We start from the raw sequence: 10,837 nt of genomic DNA on the forward strand, positions 1-10,837 counted from the left end.
CTTCGTTGGGTATACCCCCAGAATGTACCCTTTCATTCCTTTAGTCTCAAATCGAATACGAAACAAATATGTTTCATTGTGCAAACATTTTTGTACGTAATTTGTGGGCGTATTTTTTGTTTTTTCATGTGGACACAGGACACTGTTTGCACGGCTTGATTAATTAAACGAGCAGAGAATCCTTTGGCGGCCACGGGCCACCCACCAACATAGCGCGCATCTGTGCGAGTACGTGAGATTTTGATATATGATTGGGGCATCGGGCATCGGGAATTGGGGGCCGGGCACCGGGCCGGAGGGAGAGCTCGATCGTTTGGGGATCCCGTAATGGGGAAATGCTGGCGATCAATTTGCTTGGGTCTGGCATTTCATCGCATGATAAATGACAAGTTTCCTGCTGCTGCACTCTCCACAAGGAGCCTTTGGCTTGTATTGTTTGTCATATTCAAATGCCAAAATATTGTCATTATCTGACATTTTTCGCCGGCCCATTGTTTGGGATCATTTGTCTTTGGCATTGACTCTCGTACGCGTACGCGTACTCCGCGTACCTCCGGGGTGGCCGCCGTTTGTATCTTTTGGCTAATGCATTTCTGGCCGCTCTTTCGCTCCAGCTACACGCTTGTGGTTGTTGTTGCATTTCAATTAGACGGAATCCGCATTCGAGGCGGGGTCGGGTCCCCGACTCCCCATCCGCGACTCGTCGTCGTCGTCGGTGTCGTCGGTGTCTTTGGGCTTTGGTTGCTTAACAGCCTTGCGGTGTCTTGACCCGCGGTTCAAATTAATAATTGTTTTTCCTATCGACTCTCAGCCGGCTGCAGAGACACCTCAATGACATTTACATAAAAATAATGTTCGTTTTATGGCCGGGCACATAGGTATTAATAAGCACAAAATAATGTTAATAATGTCATCAATGCGGCAGAGACTGAGGCAGAGGTGGGGGCGGGGGCGGAGGCGGAGGAAGACCTACCGCTGCGAGGAGTCCTAGCTCTCACCGGCTCTCCCATTCATGGCATAATTTCCATAATAACAATAATATATTTATGATCTTTTGGATATTGGTCATAAACGAAATTTCAATTCATTTGCCTGTTAACAAATTAAAGTTTTAATGGCGGCAATTGCATCCGGAGACCGGACCCCACCCGAAAAGGCGCCGCAGCTTGGGAGGACCCTAGAGCCAGGGCCAGAGCCAGAGCCGCAGTCGGAGTCGGAGTCGGAGCCTCAGATACTTGTCATAGACGTGCGACATTGCCCATTAGCTGGGGGTTCGATATCTGGTTATTCAACTGCCAGGTTTATGAGCCATTGATGGCCAGCGGGAGAGGGAGATGGAGAGGTAGAGGGAGAGAGAAGCCCGTGTTGACCAACTCAATTAGCGGAGCATTGAGAGCAGTTAGCGGACGGCCAACTAACAGCTAAAAAGGTGCAAATCGCCGGCCAAACAAAGGCGCAAGCAGCGTGGCAATTAGCAGGCAACAAATTGAACACACACTCGCGGACTTGGTCACAATGGGAGTCGCAAATATTTGGCCAGATCTAAGCGCCAGGGATGTGCGCTGGGAAAGGGGTCTCTATCGGATGGGATGGGATCGAATCGGATGGGGCATACGCAGGCCGATCAAATGCGTTGAGTCAACATAGCATTGACGTCTCGAGTTGACGGCTTCGCGGATGCTGATGCTGATGATGATGATGATGCCGAGGCCTAGCTTGGCTCTGGGACTCTGGGACTCTGGTATGGGTCTCCACCTCCTCTTTCTGGCCATGTTGGCGTTGACTTCTGCTGAAAATCCAAGCCAAGTGTGCTGGGCATTTGAATGTTTGTTTAGGCTGTGCCTGAGACTCGGGCTGAGATGGCAGGCAGCCCATAATGTGAGATGAGATACTCTTGCGAGATACTCCTCATGCCATTGGTAGCGCCAGAGCGGGAGCCAGAGCGGGAGAGCGGTAGAGCGAGAGAGCAGCACTTGGAGCGCCTGTCTGTTGGCCATAATTGAGTGCACTTTCCATGGAACTGGCAGCAGCGATTATGAAATGCCAACAGCCACAGAGCACCACTGACAACTCTCTGTAACTGGGACTGCGGACTGCGACTGCGACTGCGGACTGCCGCTGCAAATGGCGTACATCAGAGGCTCGTAATCGTAATGTTTAAGTATTTTATATTCCATTTGATGGGGCTAGGGGGTAGGGGGTAGGGGGCTGGGGCACTGACTTCAGTTTCCATTTCAGTTTTCGCAGTCGCATTCGCATTCGCATCGGGGATCGTAAATCAATTGATAAAACGAAGCGGAAACAAGTGGCAGCTCCAATTGCCGGGGAATAAATCTAGCGAATGCCGCCACCAAACACACATCCAGATTCGACATTTACTAGACTCGCGGCGGCAATTAATACTACAAAACTGCAAAATGCACCACACACCACCCCAAAAATGCAATTAGCGATGTGTATGACACGTGTCCGAGGATGCCCGCGATATCCAAGGGGGGGTGGGGGACTCCACTCCCCATCTCAGACAGCGCCTTCAGATTCAGATTCTGTATTCTGTATTTTGTATTTGTAGTCAACGTCAAAGGCGCATAAATCACGTACTGCATGGATGCTGCGGCAGGGGATGCGCCCACACACAGCCCGGAACGGCCGGGCAGGGGCATGCGGCTTGGGGAGGCCTCTGACTTATGGAGCATATGTGTTTTTTTGTGGCTTTTTAATAGCTCGCTCGATGGATCGCATCCCCTTGCCATACCATCCACTTCCATCTGCATCTCCATATATCCATCTGCATCTTCAGTCGCGACTCCAGAGCCAAATGCTCCCTACATTGTATGCGCAATTGGAATGCCATTCCATTCCTTTTGGCTGTCTGAAAGTGAAATTTAGTGTGTCACTTGGCAATTTCTGCTAATTAGAAGTGTTGAAAGTGTTTGCTTTGATATCGAAACGAGCAAAAACTAATGAGAGAGGCGGCCGAATACCCTTCAGCCCAAACTCCCATCCGACAGAAGAGAAAGTTCTACCTTGCCCAGCGATTTGTTGACCCCATCGCTGTACTATGATATCTATATACAATACGTAATCGATTGGAGTTATACAGATAATTGGTCATTGCTTTGATGGCCCAACTAAAATACACTCAATTACCTATGCGATTACTCACTTAAACACGCTACGTCCCATGAAAGATAGAGTCGTGAGCGGCGGTTACCCCACAATCAAGCCGATGAATCAATATACTTAGGCTAAATGATTCATTAGAGGGGATGGCTATTAAAATTCATTGAATGAGTACTTTGAAATTTGATAACTCCCCCAAGGAAAGGGTATTCAAAGTAAAAGCCAAATCTGAATGGATCCCCGCTTTTATGTGATTCGATTCGCAGCTAAACGATTGCCGCACACACGAATATCTATAAAAAGTCTGACAGATTGGGGCAGCGCCTGTGTGTGTGTGTGTGTGTGTGTGTGTGTGTGTGTGTGGGGTGTGTATTGCTAATGGGTAAATTGTCTAATTGGTTCATTACGTGCACAAATGGATTTGCGCCTCTGTAATACGGCTGATTTAAATCCGCCTTGAGAGACATGCAAGCTCCTCTCTTGCCCTCCTCTGGTCGATCCTCAAGTTGCTGCAATTAGCGTTTGGTTTGGCATCGATTCATATGTAGGCAGGCAGGCAGCGATGATCGGATCGACGGGCATATACATCAACGCCTGCCAGTAAATGTCAGCTGCCCATCTACCCAGAGATCCCCGAGAGCCCCGAGATCCGAGGGATCCCCGAGATCTATGCACATTTTCGCGTTTTCTGCATTTATTTTCAGCAAATTAACGCCGCTCACTGCGAGAACAGCGGTCTAATAAATCATTTGATGTCGACTCCCTGCGGCTTTTCCTCTCTTTTTGATGGTCCGTCGCGTCGCGTCGCGTCGGCGGGGCCTGGGTTCTCTGTTGTCTTCTCGCAGATATTTGTTTATATGAAAATTTTGTCTTTAATTAAACGGAATGGCAGTGGCCAATGCTGTTGCCGTCACTCAAGACAGACGAGACCCCGATTTTGATACTGATTGTGCAATTAGCGGCATTACTTAGTCGCGCGCCTCCCCCCCATCACCCCCCCTCTGGTCTGGTGACAGGATTTACATGATTCAAAATTCCGCCGGCCTTTGATCTGACACTTTGGGAATGGGGGAAATAGGTCTGGGATGAAACTCCCTCCCCCTATAAAATAAATCGTTTTCTTTTCTGTTTTAACATTTTTTAAATCTTTTTTTTATTTAGTTTTTTTTTTGTGGTTTTTCTTTCTTGATTTTAGCACATGTATTTTTTGTTAAATATTTTGTATCTTTTCTGTGCGTTTATTGGATCCATAACACTTTGCAGACTTAACGACTAAAAATACTCTGTTCTGTCATAGCAATGCAGTCCTCGGGGGACTGCTGTGGTGTTTAAACTAGGATTTAAGCTAGGGAACAGTTAAGTTACTTAATTTACAGAGATTACATAGGCGATAGAGAACTGTATATAGCGTACATATATAAAGTAATTTTCCACTATATCTTTGTGTAGGAATAAACGCTTGAAAGTTGAAGCTTTTGTGTTAGAAGAATATAAAATTTCGGATCGATCGGATACGGGATATCCGATAGCTGCTTTCCGATTTCTATCTTCGGATGGTTAAATAAATACGCCAACAACTTACATATCGAATTCGCTAGAGATACTTATGGTTTATATGCTAATGTATAATAGATGATAATATATTACAATTATATCACATGAGAACCTTTTGTACCCTCCTCCGCCCCCCCTGCCGTTTGTATTGCACACACCCCCGCTCTGTTCGCCGGCCGACCGATTGCAGCCCCTTTTTAGGGGATCTGGCCGTTCATGCGCATCTCGAGCTCCTCCTCCTCTTTGGTCAGTGGCACCGTCGTGTGGTTGTACAGTCCCTGGGCCATCAGCTGGAGGGCCAGGGGGTTCTTGGAGCCGTTGGACTTCTTGATCTTGGCCCGCTTGTTCTGGAACCAGATCTTGATCTGGGCCTCGTTCAGGCCCAGCTCTCCGCTCAGCTGCTGGCGTCGCCGTTCGGTCAGATAGCGATTCTCGTTGAACTCCCGCTGCAAGTAGAAAGATCAGAGAGGAGTCTGGGATGAGTACAGAGGCACAGAGATACGGATGGGATCTACTATGGGAGGCTGGTAGGTAGGTAAGGCAAATCAATTATTTGCGGTTTGAGTTGAAAGAGGCACCCCGAAGACAGACTGCCAGTAGATGGAAGTCCGGGTGAGATATGAGCGTGTCTAATTGGTTAAGTACGGACCGGGGACAGGGGACCGGGGACCGGGGCAGGACATGCGTTTGCCAGGATGCAATCGCCGCGGGGGTCTCGGAAAATATGTGTAAATATTTTGGTGCAAATATGACACAACAAGGGATCTATGGCTTCCACATGGGTCTGTGTGAGTGCTTGTGTGTGATGCTTACCTTGAGGCGGGCCAATTGCTCGCTGGAGAAGGCCGTGCGAGGCCGCTTCTCGTCATTGGTCTTGTCCTTTGGCTGTTTGGGGCGGCGGTAGCGGGGTCCTTTAAGTAAAAGAGAAAACGGAGTTTAGTTTTTGGCCGCATTTGCATAAATGTCTCACATGTGATTAATAATATTAATGATTTAATTAGCATATGCCTCTAGACCCCTAGTCGGAGCTCTTTCTTTCGCTATTTCCCAGTTTCTTGCGTGATGGCGGGGAAGTGTTCAATTTGTCAGCTGTCAGAGGGCTCCCGGGCGGGTCTAACGAGCTCGGGTCTCGGCCTCGAGTCCGGGAATGTGCCAGGCAGACAGGCAGGCAGGCAGGCAGGCAGGCAGGCAGGCATATTTTAGGCAAATTTTCAGCCGTCTAATTAGTGGTGTTCTCGGTTCTCAATCTAATTGGCAGTGCGAACCATCCACGATAGATGGATAGATAGATAGATAGATAGGGAGAGTGACTGTCAAAGTGCTTATTAGATTTCCACACATTGTAAATTATAATTAAATTGACTCGAAGCGGGATGATGCTTTGATTAATTCCCATCGAGCGGCAGAGGCACTCCACTCTGCGATAATCTGACTGGCTATCAACGCCTCGTTTATGGGATGCCATCGATTGCATCCACACCAAATTAAAAAGCCATTTCCACTCATAAAAAAGCACTTAACTTGTCAATTAACACAGACTCTAAGAAGAAACCAAAAGAAAAAAAAAAAATGGAAAATCGGGAAAAGCGGAGACGGAGGGAGAGTAGAGTTTTCCTGCGTCTCTCCCTCTTTTGTGTGTGTGTGCCCCCGTACCCGTCACCGTACCCGTCCCCGTCAATCGTCAGCACATTTTAGGTTCCCTGCGGCCCTGTGGCGTGTGTGCGTGACTCCTGACCTTCGAGCTACGATCTTCTGGTAGTGTACTCCCACTCCCACTCCTATTCCGCTTCCTTGTCGGCGATAAGCAAACGCTGCCTGCGCCCCATGTTGTCACATAAAGTGTCGCCTCTTCAAACGGAGCGCTGCACTGCGTGCGGCCCTGAATCGGAATCGGATTCGGATTCGGATTCAGAGTCCAAGTCCAAGTCGATGTTGAAATTGAAGTCATTGTCATTGTCCGCGTGTCTCCTAATTGTTGCAGTGTCCTTCGAATTTATGACCCAAAACAATGCTGGATAAAAGACTGCCGCTCCTTGGGGTGGTCTCCGCGCGTAACGTGATCCCGTTCTTATGTGTCGCATAGAATCTAGTATTCCTTTGTGGACTGCGGAACCATCTTTAGGCAGTTCCCCCTCTTCACACTTTATTGATATATCTACTAACCTGAGCTGGGACGATCGCTGTAGCGGGTGCAGTAGACCCAGGCGGGCCACATCTCGTTCTTGCCGCCTTCGGTGGTCGTGGAGCCCGTCTCGGAGCGGGTGTCGTCCGAGGACTCCATGCCAGAGTCGCGGCTCACGGCAGAGGGTGGTGGAATCGGCTGGGGCTGGGGACTGCTGGCGTTGGCCGCTGCACTGCCTCCCAGGCGACTGCTGGGCGAGGAGTTCAGCGAGCTGGGGGCCGAGGAGCAGCCCGAGGAGCTGGAGGATGAGGAGCTGGTGGCCGTCGAGGTGGAGCTGATAGTGGAGGCATTCGAGGCGGGCGGTGGACTGGCCAGGTTGTTGGCCAGGCTGCTGGAGCTGCTCAGCTGCGGGGGCAAGGTCGTGGTCGTTGTGGGCTGGCCGATTTGGGAGACGGTCTTGCAGAGCGAGCCCAGGGCGGACTTTTCAGCGCAGGACTCGCTCATCTTGGAGGCCGGAGGGATCACCGTGTTGGCGGCGCTCCGGCGCAGACGGCTCTGGACAATCTCCTCGTGGATGCGCGGGTAGGCGGCCGGGTTGAAGCAATTGAGGAAGTTAGCCCGCTCGATCATCATGGCGGCGGTGGCTGCGGCAGCCGCCGCCTGCTGCTGCCTACTGAACTCCAGAAGATCCACCCGCGTGAAGGCGGAGGGCGTGGCAGCGGCTGCTCGGCTGGCCTCGAAGGGGCGGAAAATGCTGGCCTGGGACTCCAGCGAGGCGTTTGGGGATCCTGGCTTCTTTAGTGTCTGCTGCTTGGGTGCTGCGTCTCCGAAGCGGTCGCTGAGGATGTTCGAGATGGAGAAGGCCAGCGAGGGCTTGGCCGTGGACTGCTGGTGGGCCGGCGGAGGCAGGCGTCCTGCGGCAGTATCGTCCACATCCACATCGATGTCGTCGTCCTCCTCGTCCTCGGTGGCCGTGCCGTTGGTGGTGTGGGTCTGGTTGTGGAAGCTACCGTCGCCCATGATGGAGTCGCCCTCCTCCTCCTTGATGGTCAGCGGCGTGGACGAGGCGGGGGTCGAGCAGGAAGCAGGCGATCCGCTGGCGCTCAGGCGCTGCTGCAGTGCAACGGCGTGGGCGGCGGCTGCCGCTGCCTCGAAGGCCACTGCCGGATGGGGGAAGACCCCGGCGCTGGCAGCAAGCTGCTGCTGGTGGAGCTGCTGGAGCTGCTGCAGCTGGTGCAGGTGCTGCAGCTGTTGCTGCTGCTGATGGTAGAGCGCGGCCACCGGCGCTGGTGGCGGGCTCTGCTGGGGATGGTGCTGCAGACTCATGTCGAGGGCGGTGGCGGAGATGCTGGTTACGGCGTAGTGCGGGTGACAACCTGGTGGGCTGGGCGCTGTTTGTGGACTGCAGCGATCCTCAAGGGCCATTTGTTGGGAACCACGGAGCCACGCACTTGTCTGTCGCTGGACGGGACACTGCACTGTCTCTCTAGTCGCACTGTCTACTGCCTTAGTCACAATTCGCGATGCACTTGGCTCTGTTTTCGTTTCGTACTCTTTGTTGTTTTCGTACACTCTCTACACTCTGCTACGCGCACCGCACGTCTGTTCTGTTTGAGCGCAACGAGAAAATTAACTAATCACTGCTGCCGGGCTCGGCGACGAAGCAGCGACGAGCAGCGGCCGAGCGACGACGAGCCGATTGAACTGTCAGCTGAGCGCAGGTCGGAGCGAGCGAGAGAGAGCCAGTCCGAGGCGGGCCGGGGCGTGCGCGAGACAGAGCGAGCACTACTATGCAGCAGAAGAGTGGTGCAGGAGTGAGTGACAGACAGCAGCCCCTGTGTGACAGTGACGATGAAGAGACACGGTGGAATAGAGACTCTGAACTGGACTGGACTGCTGATCGATTTTCCTCTCTCTCGGAGCGGCGTATGGCGTATGCTGATGTCGATGCTGGCCACGGGCCCGTTGTCACCTGCCAGAGCAAACCGACAGCAAATGCTCGCGAAGCTAACCGGTTTCGCTGGCTCGCTCACTCCGCCTTCGCCACCCCTCGGCCCCTCATCACCCGCCCTCCACCGCACTCACACACACCCGCTTCGATGCTTTTCTGAGGCCTTGTTAGGCCCCGATATGACTTTATTATGCGCGCGCTGGAGCTGTCATGCGGTTGACAACTGTGTCGCCAGCGTTTGCGTCTGCGCTGCTCTCTCGCTCTCTCTCCGCGGGGGCGTTGCCTCGGAGCGTGTGTATAGCTGTGCTGCTCGCACTCGTGCTGGCTTACCAAGGAAAATGGCTGACTGTTTGTTTTCTTAGTTGATTTGTCAGTTGTTCTCTCCATCTCTCTCTCCCTCTCTCTCGCTCTGTCCTTGTTGCACACTCTCCGCGAGAGGGAGAGAGACCTTTCATAAGTATTTAGTTTTTGTTGATTTTGTTTTCGGCCGCGACGTTTCAATCTGCGTCGACGAGTCGGCGGCCTACAACTTTATCGACACCCATGAGTGGCATCGTGAGAGGGGAAATGCGGTGTGGTGTGGTGTGGCAGCCACTAATTGTTATAATTTAAATAGGAGCCCTGTCACACCCCCTCCCTGCCCAGCCAGGCCACAAATCGCTTGCGATTTCTCACAAAAACATGCCAAAAATATCATCAATTTGGGTATGCTTGCAACAATCATGATTGGCAACAATTAAACGGTTTAATGTTCCATCTCGGCCTCCATCGTAGGCGACTGACGCAATGTGGCCATTGATTGGTATTTAATTGAATTTTAATTGATATTTTGAAGCTTTCTGCTATTGAAAATCAATTCGAAAACCAATCCAATGTGAACCAACAAAAACTATCGGAAATACATGAACATATTATATCATGCTTACCCTTCAAAACCGACTCGAAAAGGTGTTAGAAATGAACGCCATTTGGCATTGGGATCGGGCCGCCACAATGGGAGTCGCGTCGCGGGGCTCTAATCAGCCGCCGAATCTTCGAAATGCGAAACATGTGCTGCCAGATTCCGTGTATCTATCCCCTGATATATGGCACATAAATCACATAAAAGCCAATTCAAACACTAAAATCGCTAATGAATTGCCTTATATTGGGGATTGCTGCGACTGGAATTATTTGTGGTGTTAATTTTGCATAATAAAAGCATCGCCTCGATTGAGATTCGATTGAGATTCGATGGAGCTGGCGATGGCGATGCCATCCGTGGTGGGCATGTGATTTACGGTCTATCCATGTTATGGCGCAAGTATTTCGGATAAGTGGCAAGGATTTAATTATAGAATAATCAGTGGAGCCACTCCCCCGCCAGCCCACTCGTTTCCGGTTGCCATTTGCCATATTCCCAGGTGACATAATCAATGGCTATCCCATCCAAATTTGGAGCAGACAATCGCTCGATCGAACCTGTTTCGAATGGCCACAATTTATGCCAATATTATGCGCATTTTTATTTAAATTTTAGATAAATAAATAAATATTTAACAATATATTCGAATACTACAATATTTTGTTTGTGTCTCATTCTCACACATTCCAGCCGAGAGCCATTGAAATTCAAACTGGGGAAAACTGGAAATGTACTGGAACGGAACTGGAACGCGGCTCTCTCGCTCTCGCTCTCCCGATCTGGAGCTGTTCATTTCCCCTTTCGAAATTCGAACACTGCTGTGGCTAGCTGTCCCGCTTGCACACAACCCTCTGTCTCTCTCTCTCTCTCGCTCGCTCGCTCACTACATCAGTCATGCTCTCTTTGCTCTCTCACGCATGACATCAATGGCTGCTCTTCTCTACTGTGGTGTTGTTGCTGTTTCTGTTGCTCTCCAATGCCGTCGGCAGCTGTTGATTTTTCCGCTCAACGCGCCCAACCACACTGACAGCCCACCCCACGCCCTTGCAGCGCCCTGCTTTCCGCTTTGATTGCCATGATTTTCAATTATTACCGTTGTCGTGTTTGTTCAGCATTTGACGCGACTGCAAACCGCAGAAGGGGTGGGGGGGGGAGGGCTAAGACCCGCCGACAGTTGCGTTGC

General features: G+C 51.0%; 1 protein-coding gene across 1 annotated transcript; it reads right to left on the minus strand.

Annotated features, from left to right (window-relative positions):
* Nucleotides 1-4,796: 4,796 nt before the first annotated feature.
* Nucleotides 4,797-8,422, minus strand: LOC6590782 (segmentation polarity homeobox protein engrailed). Its single transcript, XM_026985870.1, has 3 exons — nucleotides 6,841-8,422; nucleotides 5,491-5,588; nucleotides 4,797-5,123 (listed from the first exon to the last, which is right to left on the minus strand). Exons 1-3 carry the CDS (start codon nucleotides 8,222-8,224, stop codon nucleotides 4,875-4,877), a joined length of 1,731 nt encoding a protein of 576 aa, XP_026841671.1. The 5' UTR covers nucleotides 8,225-8,422; the 3' UTR covers nucleotides 4,797-4,874.
* Between the last annotated feature and the right edge of the window lie 2,415 nt (nucleotides 8,423-10,837).

The sequence above is a fragment of the Drosophila persimilis genome, unplaced genomic scaffold (assembly GCF_003286085.1).
Source record: "Drosophila persimilis strain 14011-0111.01,24,50 unplaced genomic scaffold, DperRS2 tig00000002-arrow-pilon, whole genome shotgun sequence".
Classification (NCBI taxonomy): Eukaryota; Metazoa; Arthropoda; class Insecta; order Diptera; family Drosophilidae; genus Drosophila; species Drosophila persimilis.